The following is an 18,822-nucleotide window of genomic DNA, read 5'->3' on the forward strand; positions in this document are numbered from 1 at the left end:
GCCCGTTCTTTCCCCTCTGGACGGCGCCGAGAGCGGAACCTAGAGACTGCAATCCAGCGGCGCCGGCTCCAGGTCGGGCTTTGGGGAGAGCAGCGGGGGGCGTGGCTCGTGCCGCGGAGCGGGGGGGCGGGGCGGGACGATCCGGCCTCGCCTCCAGCCGCGCAGAGACGAGGGCAGCGGCGGGGCTTTGTTAGCGGCCCGGGCTGCGGCGACTGGAGGCTGCCCGGCGCGGCTCTGCGCCCTCGGCTGGGAAGGCCCGAGGAGGGGCGCGGTGTCGTCGTCATTATCCTTGCTGTTCTTGGGGGGCCGCCCCTGCCCCGGCGCCCCGGAGCCTCGGCCGGAGCCTGAGCGGCGATGCCGGCCCCCGCGGCTGACGGGCCCGCCTTTGCCAAGCCGCAGCCGGGCGGGGGGGCGGCCTTTGTCGGGCTGGGACCGGCGCTGCCTGCGCTCTGAGGCCGCGGAGGGAAGCCGGCAGCCCCGCGGAGGAGCAGGAGCAGCGCCCGAGGCGCGCGAGCCTGGTGAGAAGGGGCGGCCCGGCCTCGGGGGGGGGGGGGGGGTGCGCCCGCCGAGGGCCGCGCTGCTTGTGGCGGAGCTCCCGAGCGGGTCACGGGCGGGGAAGCCGGCCAAGAGGGGTGACCTGCCATGCAGTGGGATGCAATGCGATGCCGTGGGCTTCCTCCCTCCTTTGCTTTCTTAATGGACGCTGCCGGGTTCTAGGGGCGGCCGTAGTGTCGGGCCGGGCGAGCGGGCGCGTCGCGTCGCGTGAAGGCGCTTGGCTTTTCCGAGGGCCTCGCGATCAGGCTGGCGGGCAAGCCGCGCTTTGCCCGCCTCCCAGCTTTTCAGCAATGGGCTCTCGGCGCAGGCTGGGCTGGGCTAGGCCCCGGTTAACCCCTTTCTAGGAAGCCTGGAGACGAGTCTCGAGACGGTCGTTTATTTTCGGCAGGATTTGAGCCCGAGGGCAGCTTAGGGACCCCCAAGGTTTCCAGGGCACGAGCTTCCCAGAGTCAGGGCTCCCTTCTCCAGATACAGGGAGGAGCGGAGATCCCTTGAGCCTCGCAAGGAGAGGAGATCCCTTGAGCCTCGCAAGGAGTAGAGATCGGGGCTTCCTTCTCCAGATACAGGGAGGAGCGGAGATCCCTTGAGCCTCGCAAGGAGAGGCGATACCTGGACCTTGCAAGGAGGGGCGATCCCTTGAGCCTCGCACGGAGGGGCGATCCCTTGAGCCTCGCAAGGAGAGGAGATCCCTGAGCCTTGCACGGGGAGGAGATCCCTTGAGCCTCGCAAGTAGAGGAGATCCCTGAGCCTTGCACGGAGAGGCGATCCCTTGAGCCTCGCAAGGAGTAGAGATCAGGGCTTCCTTCATATACAGGGAGGAGCGGAGATCCCTTGAGCCTAGCAAGGAGTGGAGATCCCTGAGCCTTGGCTGAGGGATCTCCTCTCCTTGCAAGGCTCAGGGATCTCCGTTCCTCTCTGTATCTGAAGAAGGGAGCTCTTGACTCTCCCTGGAAATCCTGTTGGTCTCTGAGGTGCCACCGGACTCAAACCCTGCTCTTCTGCTGCAGACCAAGAAACTTACTCATTTTCTGCACTTGGCCTATGCCCTAGTAGTGGCCATGTTGCCAATTTCAGTCCATTGCAGCTCAGAATCTCAGAGGTGTTGGAAGGTGCCTTTAGCATTCAGAACCACTCTCCCCGCCCCCCCTCCGCATGGCTAGAAGCTGGAGGAGTTTTGATGCTTGTGTCTTGCTTACCTGCCTCACCGTCTGCCTTTGTTCACAGCTCTGCATGGGCACTGATTTGTCCAGAAGAGCGGTATATAAACACACTGTTGCTACCATAACTCCTCTGTGCAGAAAAATTTCTGACTGCAGTTCTCATAGGCAGGAAAAATCCTGAGGCGCTTGCCCTATGCAACTGCAGCCCTCCCTGCCCATTCAATAAATCCTATTTAAATGAGCAGGCTATATTGCTAAGAATGCACAGAATCAGGCTGGCCTGCCTGGGCAATGGACTGGATTGTGAGTTGTCCTCATTTGTGCAGAAAATCACTTCTGCCTGTTAGGAAGCCTGCCTGTTAGGATGACTGTTCCCTGGATCTGTGAGAGTTACATGGGAAATTAGCTGAAAGAGGTTGAGAAGCGCAGGTAGCTACAACCAATAGTTCTGTGTTACTCTAAAATCTTCACAGTTGATGCTTGGGGAATTTAGGAAGCAAGACAGCCTTTTGCTGTTTGAAGGCCAGCTGTTTCTGTAGGTGCTGTAATTCTACACAGAGTTACTAAGACCACTGAAATTAAGCTAGATGCACTCTGCATAGGATTGCACTGTTTATGGGATGTGTGTTTTATGCAGGTGTAATCCTACTATAAAATTGAAGATATTTGGCTAGAAGAAAACGGTTGTGGTTTCCCCTCTCAAGTTTTTATTGATGAGTTTGGGTAGTGTTATTAGAGGCCGTTTGCCAAAACGCCTACTTTAATCATGTTTCAAAATTCTTTTTAAGAAGATGTTTCTCATTTCCATCCTCACGCCTGCTTAGGCGACTAGCATTCTGAGCCAGGACAGAGTGAGGCACGCCCGTGAGGCACGCCCGTGGATTTCAGTGGCGCAACCAATTCCGTGTGGCATCAGCAAGAGACCCTGCAAGGCCTCTGTGACCCGCCAGCTGCAACGTAGCCCACCAACTGTTTGAAAAATCTTTTATTTAACTTAGAATTGTTTTAACTTGGCTCGCTATGATTTTTTTTTAAATCAGCCTTTTTTTAAAAAGGCTGCTTAACATCTGAATTAAATACAGAGCCTGCATATGATAAAAATGGAATCCCTAACACGTACAGTGAGTTAAAAGCTGCTTTCTTAACAATTCATCTCATTTGGGGTCTCCGTCTTTTTATACTGTCTTCCACTTTTCCTAGCATTATAGTCTTTTCCAGTGAATCTGGTCTTCTCATGATGTGACCAAAGTAAAATAGCCTCTGTTTTGTCATTTTAGGTTCTAGGGAGAATTCAGGCTTGATTTGATCTAGTACCCCACTTATTTGACTTTTGGGCTATACACCGTATCTGCAAAACTCTCCTCCAGCATCATATTTCAAATGAATCAATTGTTTTCCTGTCAGCTATCTTCGCTGTCCAACCTTCTCATCCATACGTACGAATGGGGAATACCACAGTTTGGATTATCGTGATCTGAGTCCCCAGTAATACATCCTTGTTCTTAAGGATCTTTTCCGGTTCCTTCATGGCTGCCCTTCTAAGTCTCAATCTCTTTCTGAGTTCTTGGTTGCTCTCTCCCTTTTGGTTGATGATTGAGCCAAGGAATAGAAAAATCTAACAATTTCAAGGTCTTCATTGCCAAATCAAGCAGTATGTGTTTTTGTTTTAGTAAGTGGGAAACTTGATTTTTATCAGGGTTGTTGTTTTTGTAACTTGGAGCTCTGAATCGATTCACTTTGCATTCAGCTCTGGATTGATCCTGTGGATCTGTTCGGTAGTGGAGGCGCTTCTTTCCAGCTGAAGGGGCCTTGCCCTAAACCAAGCATCTTCAAGCATCTTACGTTGAGGCAGTCTCCTCCTGCTGGCAGAAAACATCTCTGCTAACCGAAGAGATTTGCAGGGTGTAATACTTTGCCTGGTGGTCTATGAGGTCCTCCTTAAGTTTGGGACTACAAAACATGATAGCAACAGTCAAGCCTTTGGCAGGCCACAGCTCACGATGGGTGGCTGCATTTGGCTTTGTAGGCTGTAGATTGTACAGGAATAGTTTGCCATAATGCTAGACAAAACTGAAGTGCTGAAGATCAGATCTGCCTAAATTTGGAAACCTTCCCCTCCTTGTTATGAGAAGAGCCAGTTTGGTGTAGCAGTTAAGAGTGGCAGGATTCTAATCTGGATAACCAGGTTTGATTCCCCACTCCTCCACTTGAAGCCAGCTGGGTGACATGGGTTCAGTCACAGCTCTCTCAGAGTTCTCTCAGCCGCACCCACCTCACAGGGTGATTATTGTTGTGGGGATAATAACGTACTTCGTAAACTGCTCTGAGTGGGCATTAAGCAGTCCTGAAGGGCAGTATATAAATCAAATGTTGTTGTTGTTGTTAAGACTCCCTGTTGCAGGACTCCCCAATGTTTTTGAGCCTGTGGGATCCTTTGAAATTCTGTCACAGCCACAAAATGGCTGCTGCAAGAGGTGGAGCTAGCCACCATATCTCAGGAAGTGAGGTTGTGCATAACTGTGCTGGTAGGTCTTCAACATTTCCGGCAGAAGCTCTGTTTAACAAGATGCCTTTTGAAATGATGATATTGTTTAAATTATTTTCTTACTTGCGCACTAAGTAAGCGTACATACTGAGATGGTTAGAAACCCTCATCGGGCAGTATCTATCTTCATTTTTCAGGCATCTGAACTGGCTCTCCCCCTTTACATGAATTGGGCAAAAGCCTCACCTGGTCCCTCCCCCTTTCCAAAAACACTTGGCAGGACCAGGATGGGTGACAGCAGATGCTGTGGCATCCGTGGACACCACATTGAGGACCCCTACTCTGTAATTACTCGTGAGTGAGAGAAATGTGCCATGCACTGTTCTTGCTTTCTTGTGTTGTTATTAAGCCTGATCATCAGTTGTCAACACCGGGAATAAGCCATGGCCCCAAATAGTCCCCGGTTCAGACTTAAGGTTGCCAGGTCCCTATACCCTCCTGGTGGGACAGGGGGGGACCCAGCACTGACCTTGCACCTCCCGGGAGTCTTTTTCTTGCACGCGCTCAAAGCACGTGCATGCTCCTTATGCTTGTGTAATGATGTCACTTCCAGGAAGTGATGTCATCGTCAGCCACTGGCCTGCTCCCACGCTTTGTGAAGGCAAATTCAGCCTGTTAGGGGCCAAAATTGAGTCAGTTTGGTGTAGTGGTTAAGAGCGACAGGAGTCTAATCTGGAGAACTCGGTTTGATTCCTCGCTCCTTCACTTGAAGCCAGCTGGATGATCCCGGGTCAGTCACAGTTCTCTCAAAGCTCTCTTAGCCCCACCCACCTCACAAGGTGATCGTTGTGAGGAAAATAATAACACATTTTGTAAACTGCTCTGAGTATGGCAATAAGTTGTCCTGTCCAGTATATAAATCGAATGTTTATTATTCATTGGCCCCAACAAAGCGCAGGAGAATGTCTGCGGCTGGCATAACGACATCACTTCAGGAAGTGATATCGTCCTGCCCCGCCAGGAGCACACCAAGTGCACACTTTCCCGGGTTGCCTCCCGGTGGCAAGCAGTCACCAGGGTGGGAGGTTGCAACCACCACCGATCCCCAGCATTGTAGCAATTAAGTACGGCTGGATTTTCCAGTGTAGATAAGGTTATTAGCAATGATGCATAATTATAGCCCTGGCTCAATGATTGGGGCCATTAATGTTTTAGATATGTAACATTAGGCAAAACAACAGGAACAAAACATGAGATGCTTGTGAAAGAATTCATTGTTTTTCAGATCTAAGAGGCCTCGGCTTGTTTCCCTAGATTCTTCTGGCACCCCTGGAGAAACGACAGAAAATGCAAAACAACGAAGTGATAAAGCCTGCCAAATACTTCTCCGAAGTGGAGAAGAGTGTGTTGCTTGCCCTGGTTGAGAAATATAAATATGTGCTGGAGTGCAAAAAAAGCGACGCCAGGACAATTGCGTTAAAACAGCGGACCTGGCAGGCCTTGGCCCATGAATACAATTCTCAGCCCAGTGTTTCACTCCGGGACTTCAAGCAGCTGAAGAAATGCTGGGAGAACATCAAGGCACGGACAAAGAAAATAATGTCCCATGACAGACGGGATAAGGTGAAAAGGAGCATAAGCCCGCTTATCAGTAATCACGTCTTGGGGAAAGAGAAGATCGCCAGCATGGTGCCAGAGCAAGTATACTTCCTACAGAGCCCACAAGAGGAAGATCCCGAATATCAGCCGGAGGCTTCTAGTCAAGGTACAGTTCTGCCCAGTGACCCCTCTAAGGGGTGCAGTGTCGTGAGCCAGAAACCTACTTTGTGAGCAGCAACTTGCAAGTTTTGAGCACGCCTGTTCTAAAACCAGAATCCATTTGATTAAAAGACGTTTGAATTGTCTGAGGCATTGTTATTGGGTGCCATCAGTGGGCACTCTTTCTTTATTAGAAATCATTTTCACTTATTTGGTCTATTTGGGTAGCCTCTAATTCCTAATGCCTATTCTATTTGGTTGTTGGGGGTTTTCCGGGCTGTCTTGCCGTGGTCTTGGCATTGTAGTTCCTGACGTTTCGCCAGCAGCTGTGGCTGGCATCTTCAGAGGTGTAGCACCAAAAGACAGAGATCTCTCAGTGTCACAGTGTGGAAAAGATGTAGGTCATTTGTATCTACTCAGGAGGGGTGGGGTTGAGCTGAGTCATTCTGTAAGAGTTTCCCAGGGTGTGGAATGCTAATGGCGGGAGGCTTCACTGTATCCTGAGGCGGTTCTTTTGCATATGGATTGGTGCTTGATGTGCTAATCTTCTCTGCAGGGCTATTGTCGGGTGTGGAGTGTTTTGTTGGCCTGGTGTTTTTCAGAACTGGAGCCCATGCTCTGTTCATTCTTAAGGTTTCTTCTTTCCTGTTGAAGTTTTGCTTATGCTTGTGAATTTCAATGGCTTCCCTGTGCAGTCTGACAAAGTAGTTGGAAGTGTTGTCCAGTATTTTGGTGTCCTGGAATAAGATACTGTGCCCTGTTTGAGTTAGGCTATGTTCAGCCACTGCTGATTTTTCAGGCTGTCCAAGTCTGCAGTGTCTTTCATGTTCTTTTATTCTTGTCTGGATGCTACGCTTTGTGGTCCCGATGTAAACTTGTCCACAGCTGCAGGGTATACGGTATACTCCTGCAGAGGTGAGGGGATCTCTGCTGTCTTTTGCTGATCGTAGCATCTGTTGTATTTTTCGGGTGGGTCTGAATACTGCTTGAAGGTTATGCTTTTTCATAAGCTTTCCCATCTGATCAGTAATTCCTTTGATATATGGCAAAAACACTTTTCCTGTGGGAGACTGTTTTTCTTTGGTTGTTTGATTCATCCTGGGTTTGATTGCTCTTCGGATTTCATTTCTGGAGTAGCCATTTGCCTGAAGTGCGTGGTTTAGATGATTAATTTCCTCATTGAGAAAGCGCGGCTCACATATCCGTCTTGCACGATCCACTAATGTTTTCATTATGCCTCTTTTCTGTCGGGGGTGGTGATTGGAGTTTTTGTGTAAGTACCGATCAGTGTGAGTTGGTTTCCTGTAGACCTTGTGACCTAACTGAAAGTTTGCTTTGCGGATGACCAAGGTATCCAGGAATGAGAGTTTTCCCTCACTTTCTTTCTCCATTGTGAATTGTATGTTCAGGTGGATGTTGTTGAGATGATTCAAAAACTCCCTCAATTCTTCCTCCCCATGGCTCCAAATGATGAATGTATCATCCACAAACCGGAACCATACACTGGGTTTGTGGGGTGCTGATTCTAGAGCTGTTTTTTCAAAATGTTCCATGTAGAAGTTTGCTATAACTGGGCTGAGTGGGCTCCCCATGGCCACCCCATCCATCTGTTCATAGAATTCGTTGTCCCATTGGAAGTAACTGGTTGTCAGACAATGATGGAATAAGGCTGTTACATCCTCTGGGAATTGTGGATTCCCAGAGGATTTGTGGATGATACATTCATCATTTGGAGCCATGGGGAGGAAGAATTGAGGGAGTTTTTGAATCATCTCAACAACATCCACCTGAACATACAATTCACAATGGAGAAAGAAAGTGAGGGAAAACTCTCATTCCTGGATACCTTGGTCATCCGCAAAGCAAACTTTCAGTTAGGTCACAAGGTCTACAGGAAACCAACTCACACTGATCGGTACTTACACAAAAACTCCAATCACCACCCCCGACAGAAAAGAGGCATAATGAAAACATTAGTGGATCGTGCAAGACGGATATGTGAGCCGCGCTTTCTCAATGAGGAAATTAATCATCTAAACCACGCACTTCAGGCAAATGGCTACTCCAGAAATGAAATCCGAAGAGCAATCAAACCCAGGATGAATCAAACAACCAAAGAAAAACAGTCTCCCACAGGAAAAGTGTTTTTGCCATATATCAAAGGAATTACTGATCAGATGGGAAAGCTTATGAAAAAGCATAACCTTCAAGCAGTATTCAGACCCACCCGAAAAATACAACAGATGCTACGATCAGCAAAAGACAGCAGAGATCCCCTCACCTCTGCAGGAGTATACCGTATACCCTGCAGCTGTGGACAAGTTTACATCGGGACCACAAAGCGTAGCATCCAGACAAGAATAAAAGAACATGAAAGACACTGCAGACTTGGACAGCCTGAAAAATCAGCAGTGGCTGAACATAGCCTAACTCAAACAGGGCACAGTATCTTATTCCAGGACACCAAAATACTGGACAACACTTCCAACTACTTTGTCAGACTGCACAGGGAAGCCATTGAAATTCACAAGCATAAGCAAAACTTCAACAGGAAAGAAGAAACCTTAAGAATGAACAGAGAATGGGCTCCAGTTCTGAAAAACACCAGGCCAACAAAACACTCCACACCCGACAATAGCCCTGCAGAGAAGATTAGCACATCAAGCACCAATCCATATGCAAAAGAACCGCCTCAGGATACAGTGAAGCCTCCCGCCATTAGCATTCCACACCCTGGGAAACTCTTACAGAATGACTCAGCTCAACCCCACCCCTCCTGAGTAGATACAAATGACCTACATCTTTTCCACACTGTGACACTGAGAGATCTCTGTCTTTTGGTGCTACACCTCTGAAGATGCCAGCCACAGCTGCTGGCGAAACGTCAGGAACTACAATGCCAAGACCACGGCAAGACAGCCCGGAAAACCCCCAACAACCATCGTTCTCCGGCCGTGAAAGCCTTCGACAATACACCTATTCTATTTGTCCTCAACTGTCCAATTCCTCTCTGATAACAGAGAAAAAAATGAAGAATTCCCTTTTTACCTCAACTTTGATTTTTGTTTGCTGGCTGTACATTCTGTTTATCGCCAATACCTCATGCCTTCGTGCAAAATTAAGCTTCTGTTGTCTCTTCAGTCTTTCTGAAGTTTGATGCACTGGAGTTTCTGCTGTAATTAACTAAGTCCAGCACTCCTGTTGTACACCTGTCAGGTGAAAGGTGTTTTTCACAGTCTCGTGTGTTTTTCAGTGTCTCCATTGCAACTTCATGATAAACCAGTCCTCTGAGCATATGCATACAAATTAATAAATCTTGGTATCCTACAAGCATTCTGAGAGATCATAGATAGTGCTTGCATGTTAAACTCGCTAGTAGATGTGGTGCATATTGCTTAACATAGTCCACATGTACAGCTTTAACCTATTGATAGGACCCTTGTTAAATGGATCGTGTTAATTGTTTGTATCACCTGTTCCTGTCAGACTGTGTGTCACAGACTGAAGATAAAAGCAATCAGCTTTTCTTTTAAACTGAAAGAGTGAATCTTCTCCCAAACTGAGACCTTGTGTGCCCTATTGCAGCCTAGAGCACATTTTTATGGCTCAGTTATAAACCTCTGAAAAATGGGGTTTTGTAACGGAAATGGGAGACGTAATGAATGGGTCACTTCATTTACATAGTGTTTTATCCTCCTTCCATTCCCGTACTCCTTGGCTACAAGAAATGCTGTGCCAGCTCCTCTTCTCTTATCTGTGCCATCTCTTATCTGCCTCTTATGATCCTCTGTATATCCACAGGTTCAGAAAGAGGACAAATTTTATTGGTACTAATGAGGGAAAAGACACCACCCTCTCCAGCCCCCAAATCTTATTGGTACTAATGAGGGAAAAGACACCACCCTCTCCAGCCCCCAAATCTTATTGGTACTAATGAGGGAAAAGACACCACCCTCTCCAGCCCCCAAATCTTCAGGAATTTCCCTACCAGGAGCTGGCAACCATAGTGTCCATGCGAGGCAGCCGAGGCCAGGGTGCTGACTGCCCGCCCGCAGTTGGCTGCCTGCCCACCACTGCCACTTCCTCTAGCTCCCCATGAGGGGAAGGAGAGGCAGCTCAGTGGGCCAGCTGAGAGGCCGTGCAGGTGCCCCCTCGCCGCAGCCACCAAGGCCACACACCACCTCCAGCTCCCAGAGCTGCAGGCGTGTGGCAGAGAGGCCCTGAGGCCGCCCGCCCTACGCTGCCAGCTCCTGGAGCTGCAGGCCTGAGGCAGAAAGGCCATGAGGCCACCCATCCCATGCGGCCGCACCACTGCAGCTCCTGGAGATGCAGACCTGAGGCGGAGAGGCCACAAGGCTACCTGCCCCACACCGCCGCCGCCTCCAGCTCCCGGAGCTGCAAGCATGCGGCGGAGAGGCCCTGAGGCTGCCCGATCCATGCTGCTGCTGCCTCCGGCTCCCCCTTCCTCTGCGCCATGGCTGGGGCCGCACCAGGCCCCTCCAGCAGGAAATAGGGAAGCCAGGGGCAGGGCTGGGGCCGGGGCTGTGCCAAGCGCACCAGGCCGGGACCGCACCAAGGTGAGGCTAGGGCCGGGGTGTCACCAGGCAGGCCCTCGGGACCAGAAACAGGGAAGGTGAGGCCCAGGGCACCCCTCTGTGTGCTGGGCTTCTCAGCTGTGCACTGGGGGGGGGGGTTAAAATTCATGAGTGATTGCACACGAGCACACATTAGCAGGAACCCTGGTTCTGTCCTCAGCCCAAGCAAAATCATGCTTGTAGTTTTTGCAGTCCAGAGGCCAGTAGAAATCAGTTGGAAGCCCGATCCTCCATTCTTCTTTCTCTGTTGCCAGTTTCAGGGTTGTCGGGGGCATGCAGTTGAACGGTCCCCCTTCTAAGCAGAATCACGTCCTTCTAAGTGGACTTCAGTAGAGTTTCGAGGAAATTGCCTGTTTGTTTACCTGCTGGCCTAGGATTCAAAAACTAGTGTCAGATGACTGTCACTTGGCTATACCACCATTTTTTTCTTCTTTGAGCATTTATTAATCCCCGCCCCCCCCCCCCACTTGGTTATTTATAACCAAGTGTAAAATGATTACAGCAACCATCTTATTTATTTACTTATTTGTATATTTCATGTAAGTACTTCAAATATATCTCACCTTTCCAGTGGGAACCCGAAGAAGCTCCCATCATTCTCCTCGCCTTCATTTTATGCTCACAACAGTCCTGTGGGGTAGGTTAGGCTGAGGGTCTGTGACTGGCCCAAGGTCACCCAGCAAGCTTCTGGGGCAGAGCGAGGATTCGAATCTGGATCTCCAGATCCAAGTCAAACACTCTAACCACTACACCACACTGGGTCACACTGGCTGTCATCGCATCTAGGAAGGGTAGTAGGGAAAGGAAATTTGTGAGGGGCAGTTGGGAGGAATGGTGTATTGAGGGGAGAGACCTGAGGAGAGGGTGAAGGGGATGCGTGTGGTTATATGGTTAGCAGGGACCAGGAGGCATGGACGGAAAGGAGAGAGGACGGGAGAAGAGAAAGCAAGTGTGAACTTTTTTTTTAAGTAAGGAGAAAGTCCAGAAAGAAGAGAATGAGGACTAGACACTCATTTTGTTATATCTTTTTTACTCTCCAGATCAATGTTTTGTGTCGTGCCTTGACCAATTTTCTTTAGCTCCAGAAGCCAGCCCAAAAATTTAGGAGACAGACTCCCAATTTCAGACAGAGTTATGTATGACCATATTTTCTAATTATTGCTTCCACCAAAAATACTGGGCAGCACAATGAAATTTCTAGGCAGCAGGACGACCTGTTGTCTGGGATTGGTCAAGTCCCGTTTTATATTATCTTGCGTGAGTGTGTGCACATGTGTTTGCATGAATATCTAACGGGGGGTTCTACTTTTGGGAGATGGTCTGTAAGATGTTTCTCATAAGAGCTTTCTCTATAAGGGAAGGTAAAGAAGTTATATATGGTAAGGAGTTTTATTGCTGTAGGGTGAAACCCCATGACTGATACGTTGCAGCTTGAGTTTCAAGGTTTGAAAAAGATGAAGGCAACAGCTGTTTTGATCAACAAGCAGCAATAAGTATCTGCAGAAGTCGTATTCAAGCCCTTTTTTCTAGCTGTATTTAAAACATCTGCATGAAAAGCCACACGGGAACAGCCTGTGAATTTCAGGGTGTGCTGCACTGGGACTAAAATCGGTTGCTTCCTGCAGTTTTTCTCTGGGCTGTGATATGTCCTGCCATTCTAGTAAACTTGGAGAGGGAGGAATCCTTTCCTGCCTGCTTCCCCCAACCCAAACATCTTTGACACTGAGCACCTGTGAACCAATTTTGAATACTTCTACCCTGAGAGAAGAGCCCTGATGCTGGAGGCAGGCAATAGTTTCAGGCAAGTCCAGAATAAATCAAGAGAGGTTGGCTTCCCCTAGCCTGCAGTCTCTGGTTTCCTACTGAAGCCACTAGGCAAACAGATTTTGCAGGGTATTAAAACCCTAACTGTAGGTGAATGAGAGATGGCGACATGCACCATATCAAGCCGTTCTGTTCACATTGTTTCACCTTTGAAAAATCTGTTATCTTCTGCAGAAGGGCTTGCCTTTCTCTTACTGTCGTAGCATTGGCAGTAACAGCATCTAGCAGTATGCTTCTGTGATATATGACATAGATAGAGGCAAGTATTGGTCCAAAGAAAAAAAACAAAGCCAGGTCATGCCTTTTTTTTATCACAAGCCAGGTCGTGCCTTTTTTTTTTTAAAGACCAACCTAAATGACACAAAACTATGTACAAACTTTTGAGTTTTCTCCAGAGCTCCTAGTCAATTCAGGACAGCTCAAAAACCTGCACGCTGGTTTGTGCCATTTTGATTGGCTTTAACAAATGGCATTACATGGCTTTGGTTTTTAGGTAATACGGTAGTCCCTGAGGGCAATGGAAAAGCCACTTAAGTTGAATGAAGGTAGTTTCAGGTGGGTAGCCATGTTGGTCTGCAGTTGAAGAACAAGATCCGGGCCTGTAATGATTTTAAGTAAATGCGTGTGTGTTGTCTTTAAATGCTTGGTGTGGTATAGATGAAGAGTGGGCATGAAAGAGAGGGATGAGTGAGGGAGATGATTGGAGGATGACTGAGAGGGTGGGCGGAGCGAAGGCAGTTTGAGACTGAGAGTGGAGGAGAAAAGAGTCAGTCAGGGCAAGGGAGGCCGGCTGTGGGCAGCCTGAGGGTGTCTATGCATTTCTGAGATAAATATTGAGTCAGGAGAAAGCAGGCAAGCTGTGTGCAGCCTGAGCTTGCTTATGTTGTCTGAGTGAGAAATACAGCCTGTGTGGGAGCCTGAACTGTGTGTTTGGGAAAGAACAGTCAGGCGAAAGCAGGTAAACTGTGTGTGCGCCTGAAAAAAGGTCTTACTGGTAACAGAGAGAGAAATTAATATCAAAAGCAGGCAAACTGTGTGCGAAGCCTGAGAGAAGATCGCTGTGACTGGGTTTAAGTAAAGTAACTTTTAAGAATGGAGAACTACTCTTTTGAAACCATCAAGTTTTAGAAATAATATGAAACCGATATGCTTCTTATAAAAATAAAAGTGTACTTTGTTTTTGTTTTTTTCATATCCCAGAGTAGCTGTCATTCCTATATCCCATTCCTTTCCTCAGGGCCTCATAGTATACGAAAAAGCCTGCCCCTTGGGCATGTTACTAAAAAGAGAAATTTAAGTTATTCTGGAACTTAATTCCTGGTGGCATCAATCTACCAAGAGGGGATAAGAGTAAACGGCTTAAAGACCAAATCTACCCAAGAGAAAGAAAGGGGTCATAATAGGGCCCGATAGCACCTTAAAGACCAACCAGATTTCCAAGGTACGAGCTTTCAAGAGGTATCTGACAAAGGGAGCTTTGACTCTCGAAAGCTCATACCTTGGAAATCTGGTTGGTCTTTAAGGTGCTATAGGACTCGGATCTTGCTCTTAAGTTGGATGAATCCTCCTTAGATTAGAAGAAGCCATCAAGCTGGAGCCAAAAGGAAAGATGGGGAATAAACATTTTAATAAATAAACACTACTCAGTGGAGTGGTAGGATAGGGATAAATAAGATGCATCCTATGGTATCTAACTGCTCTCCCAAAATTCAGTCAAGCACCTCACAATGGCATCTTCGGCACAATCTCATGCTATCTTCAAAACAACTTCCCAGTAAGGCAGTGAGAGAGAAGAAATGGCTTCCCCTATTACCAGGGCTTTTTTTCTGGCAAAAGAGGTGGTGGAACTCAGTGGGTTGCCCTTGGAGAAAATGGTCACATGGCTGGTGGCCCCGCCCCCTGATCTCCAGACAGAGGGGAGTTTAGATTGCCTTCCGCGCCACATGGCGCGGAGGGCAATCTCAACTCCCCTCTGTCTGGAGATCAGGGGGCGGGGCCACCAGCCATGTGACCATTTTCAAGAGGTTCCGGAACTCCGTTCCACCACGTTCCAGCTGAAAAAAAGCCCTGCCTATTACTACACAGTCAGTTCATAGCTCAGAACCAAACGAGATATGTGCTGAGAGAACTTGTTTAAAAACTCTTGTTATCAGGCACACGGGAATGTAAAAATAAAAATCACAGAACCCCCCAGTGCATGTCTGGACTGACCCTGAGTGGGCGTTTGAACCTGGTCGGTTTACTGTGTATTTTTACCCATTGCTCCACTTGCATTTGGGGCGAGGATACGCAGTCGCTTCACGTGAGTCTCTCTTTGCCTTTTCCCTAGAACCGTTCACCATCATAAACAGAGAACTGTGTGACGAAGAGAAAGAGCTTGTTCATTACCAGGTATGCGAAGGCACCTCGCAATCCGAGCCCTCCTGCTCTGCCGTCAGGCTAACGGGCAATAAAAACTTCCGGAGTAAAGCCCCTCAAGAAAGCGATCTGAAGAAGATGCACGAGGAGGAGCACCACCAACAGATGTCCATCTTGCAACTGCAGCTGATCCAGATGAACGAGGTGCACGTGGCCAAGATTCAGCAGATTGAGCGGGAGTGCGAGATGGCGGAAGAGGAGCACAGGATTAAGATGGAAGTGCTCAACAAAAAAAAAATGTACTGGGAGCGGAAGCTCCAGACAGTTACTAAGGACTGGCCTGTCTCTTCTTTTAACAGACCCTTCCCTAATTCACCCTAGAGGATCTGACAGTGCCCGGCCAATTGGATTGAATTCCTGGGTTCTTAAAAAAAGGGGGTTGGGATACTGTGGAGCTGAATTTGTATTTGTAGTGTGAATGGCTGTTCAAATGGCCGTGGGCAAACAGTAAGTAAAGGCTAACAAAAAGTGTCTAATTTAAAAGAAATTTGGTTTCTTTGGAAGGGGGAAATGGTGTGACTGCTCCTTGCAGGGGCCTTCAGATAGGCACAGCAGTGCTGTCTCAAAATCAGTTTGTCTCCTCTGCGATGGGTTCTTTCGGTCGAGGCAGGCCATAAGGTAGGCGTGCAGTTGCGCTTAAAAAAACCAATTTGTTGGCCCAAAAAGATCCCTCTTGGTTTTAAAGAGAAGGGCTGGATTTCTCACCACAAGTCATATGTTGAGATAGGCCTGCCACCAGTTGTGCAGTGACCCAGCGAGAGGGTCTCCTTTTAGGAAAAATCAATGGAAGGTGAAGGAAAGGGCAGCATTCCAGGTTTTTCCATAGCAGGAGGGAATCCAAAGCTTTCGAACAGTTGGCTTTCTGTTTGACTACGGTTGCTGGCTGCATAAAAAGTACTCAGTCCACTTCCGCTGGCCATGCATTTAATGCCCCGGCTGGGTGTCCGTTCTCACTGAAGGGCCTGACCATTCTGCCAGCTACAGACAGGAGCTGGCAAAAGAGTTCAGATAAATCTCTTTCTGGCATCTTTCCTGGAGTAGCGAAAAATCAAAAACTTAATATGGAGGGTCTGCATATGTGTGTACACCGTGTTTACATATGTCTGGTCTGAACCACTTTAGCCTGCACGAGCAGGGTGTATGAGACGAAATCCTCTTCCATGGAAAAATGTTCCCTCTTGTAGAAAACTAGTGCATCTGGGAAAGACTCAGCCAGTGAGTTTTCTATGTGTAGAACATATTTGGGGGCAATATGGAGAAGCAGTCGGTCCTGTTGACTACCTCAGTGAGAACTAGGCTTTACTTTGTTCACTGACCAAGAATCTGATTGATTAAATTCCGCACGGAGTCATTTTGCCCTCTGATGGCAACCTGGTCCAGTGGGTGGCCCTCTTGGTGCTGTGTGTATTTCTTTGTCTCCTGTGTATAGGCCCTGGAGCTTTGAAGTGAGCCAGGAAAGGGTGAGGAAATCAGTACAAACCCAAGTGTAGGGAAAGCTCAGATTTACTACACAGCTAAGTGCTGTCATGCATTACATTTCTTACACGTACACCTGCATGTAAAAATATGAATGCATGTTGCAGATGCATAGCTGCAGTGTACATGTTCCAGGGAGCCATGTTTGGCTACAGCTCTTTTCAACATGTGTGCACAGAGGCCAACCTGTGTGCTTCACCACATACTGTAAGAACATGGCCTTGTAAGCACCACGTGTGCGTCACCACAGTCTGTGTGAGCATGGCCTGTAAGAGCTATCGTCTTCTGAGGGCCAAATAGCGATGCAATAAGAAAAGAATCCCTTCTTTTCAAATTGCAGGACGAAAAAGGAGAACTTATTCAGATTTCTAATGAACTGTTAATGGAACGTCCACGAGTATTTCTTGTGCCGTTGTGTCCTGTTATAATGATTAAGATTAATATTAACAATGTATCTCCCCCCCCCCCAAATGGCGGGGAGGTGAAACCCTCTGTGCACAATGGGCTTCTCTACATAGCTCTTCTCTGGACTGTTTTCTTCTTGTGTTTTTCTAGATGTGCTGTAGCTAATACAGAGTCCCTTCCATGATAGCAGAAGGTAATTTGTAAAGAGGAAGTAGGGAAGGAAAACCTGCTTGCTAGGGTTCTGACTTGAGCTGAAATAATGTTGGTAAAACCCACCCACCCACCCCCCGCCCCAGTGTAGGATAACAATTTATTCCTACTGTACCATCTGGGTGGCTCAAGAGTGACAACAGAATTTTCCGTCCCATGTTTTAATGCAAGCTGACAGGTACTGAGGGCAGGGCTTTTTTCTGGGAAAAGAGGTGGTGGAACTCAGTGGGTTGCCCTTGGAGAAAATGGTCACATGGCTGGTGGCCCCGCCCCCTGATCTCCAGACAGAGGGGAGTTGAGATTGCCCTCCGTGCCGCTGAGCGGCACGGAGGGCAATCTCAACTCCCCTCTGTCTGGAGATCAGGGGGCGGGGCCACCAGCCATGTGACCATTTTCAAGCGGTTCCAGAACTCCTTTCCCCCGCGTTCCCCCTGAAAAAAAGCCCTGACTGAGGGTATTCTAAGCCGTGTTCACATTTGGAGGCCGCAGACTCTTGCTATCAGAGTTACACCCTTCTAAGTCCCTTAGAAAGTGTGTTTATGAATTCAACCAAGTCTTAAATTTAGCTTGTTTTCTATTTTAAATAGATGTTTTTAGGCAGCCCAGTCTTTCTTCATTGAGTCTCTGTTTCTCCGCTATTCTGTAAGGAGCCGGTGTTTTAGTTCTCCCTGCCCTGTTTCTTATTTTGCTAGTTGTTTTTGAAAAATAACAGGCGATACAATGCAATTTTGGTGCCAGTCTGAGGTGCTTCCGTTTCTTTTAGCTTCTGGGCTCTGTTTTAAGATGCCTCCCTCTTCTTACCCCATTGTGTTCCTTACTCCTCTTCAGTCTTTTTCATGTTGCCCCCAATTAAGATCTTGCGGGATATTCTATCCTTTGTATGGACTCTTTCTTGGCCAAAGATTATTACGTTATTTAATTAATATGCAGTACTTTGCATTTCATCTACTTAGTATCTGTTGAAATTTGTAAAATCAGTCGTTTAGGGATTGGGAACAGGGCGCTGCAAAAAAGAAATCAAAATTATTTGCTCCAAATTCTTTGCCAAAGCGCTCAGATTCTGCACCAAGAAGACCTGAACTCTGCAATCTGTTTAAATTACACAGTTGTAGCAGATGTACAGGTATGGTCTTAACTTAGCTTATTTTGCTTTTGCTTGCTGCAGGGAGGAACGCTAAACTTTGCAGATTGCTGAAGCGGTACCCTGTGGCTTCAGAAACCTTGCTATGATTTTTCTCATATTTTGAAGCTACCTTCTCAGCAATTTCAAAACAAGCAAATCCAAAAAAAAAATTGCTGAGAATCTTAGGATTCTGAACTCTGTGACTAATGTCAAGTGTTTTGGGTTTCCTGCATTTGGACTGACCTGCATACTTAGTATATACAGCCTTGAGGAGTGGATCAGGTATTAGAAACGAGGTGAAATGTAGTCTCACTTTGCAGTACAAGTCCTTGCTGGTATCTTGCTGCAAAAGAGACAGAGTTAGTTTAACTACAACATGATGCTTTGCAGTTTATACTACACGGATTAAGGCCTCTGTTACTCACTGCTCCCTTCCGAAGGGTTCTGTGAGGTCTTTGTCATTTCATCAAGACATCTTGCTATCTGGTTCCAGTTGCTAACATGATAAGATGGCTTAATTCCCTTTTTTCAGTTTTGGAGTTGGGTTTCTGTTGTTTCTTTTAATATAGGTCATTGTGATATGGCTGTCCATGTGGTGGTTTATCCATTATCTCTTCTTAAACGGATCACATTACAGGTTGCCAAAATGCAAAACTGAAAAACATTGAGGGTGGAGGCAAATATCCGGGAGAACTCACCCAAAGCATTATTGCTATTCAAGCTAAGAGTCTGCAAATAGATATTGGAAAATGGAACAAAAGATTGCAGACGGCTAGAGACATTTCTCAGTCTAATTCTGCCGGGTTTCCACTT

General features: G+C 47.5%; 1 protein-coding gene across 2 annotated transcripts; it reads left to right on the forward strand.

Annotated features, from left to right (window-relative positions):
- The first annotated feature begins 166 nt into the window (after window positions 1-166).
- On the forward strand, window positions 167-17,099 carry MSANTD3 (Myb/SANT DNA binding domain containing 3). Of its 2 annotated transcripts, none has more exons than XM_054992128.1 (3): window positions 167-518; window positions 5,486-5,965; window positions 14,707-17,099. In XM_054992128.1, exons 2-3 carry the CDS (start codon window positions 5,548-5,550, stop codon window positions 15,114-15,116), a joined length of 828 nt encoding a protein of 275 aa, XP_054848103.1. In that variant the 5' UTR covers window positions 167-518; window positions 5,486-5,547; the 3' UTR covers window positions 15,117-17,099. The 2 variants fall into 2 exon arrangements, with proteins under 2 accessions (XP_054848103.1, XP_054848102.1); XM_054992127.1 differs by having other exon boundaries at window positions 5,515-5,965.
- The last annotated feature ends 1,723 nt before the right edge of the window (window positions 17,100-18,822 follow it).

The sequence above is a fragment of the Eublepharis macularius genome, chromosome 11, assembly GCF_028583425.1.
Source record: "Eublepharis macularius isolate TG4126 chromosome 11, MPM_Emac_v1.0, whole genome shotgun sequence".
Taxonomy (NCBI): Eukaryota; Metazoa; Chordata; class Lepidosauria; order Squamata; family Eublepharidae; genus Eublepharis; species Eublepharis macularius.

Excerpts from the sequence above, each read along its gene's own strand:
- MSANTD3 (XM_054992128.1), top strand. The coding sequence starts at position 5,548 with ATGCAAAACAACGAAGTGATAAAGCCTGCCAAATACTTCTCCGAAGTG. Across the intron at positions 5,966-14,706 it reads GCCGGAGGCTTCTAGTCAAG|AACCGTTCACCATCATAAAC; the intron begins GTACAGTTCTGC and ends CCTTTTCCCTAG.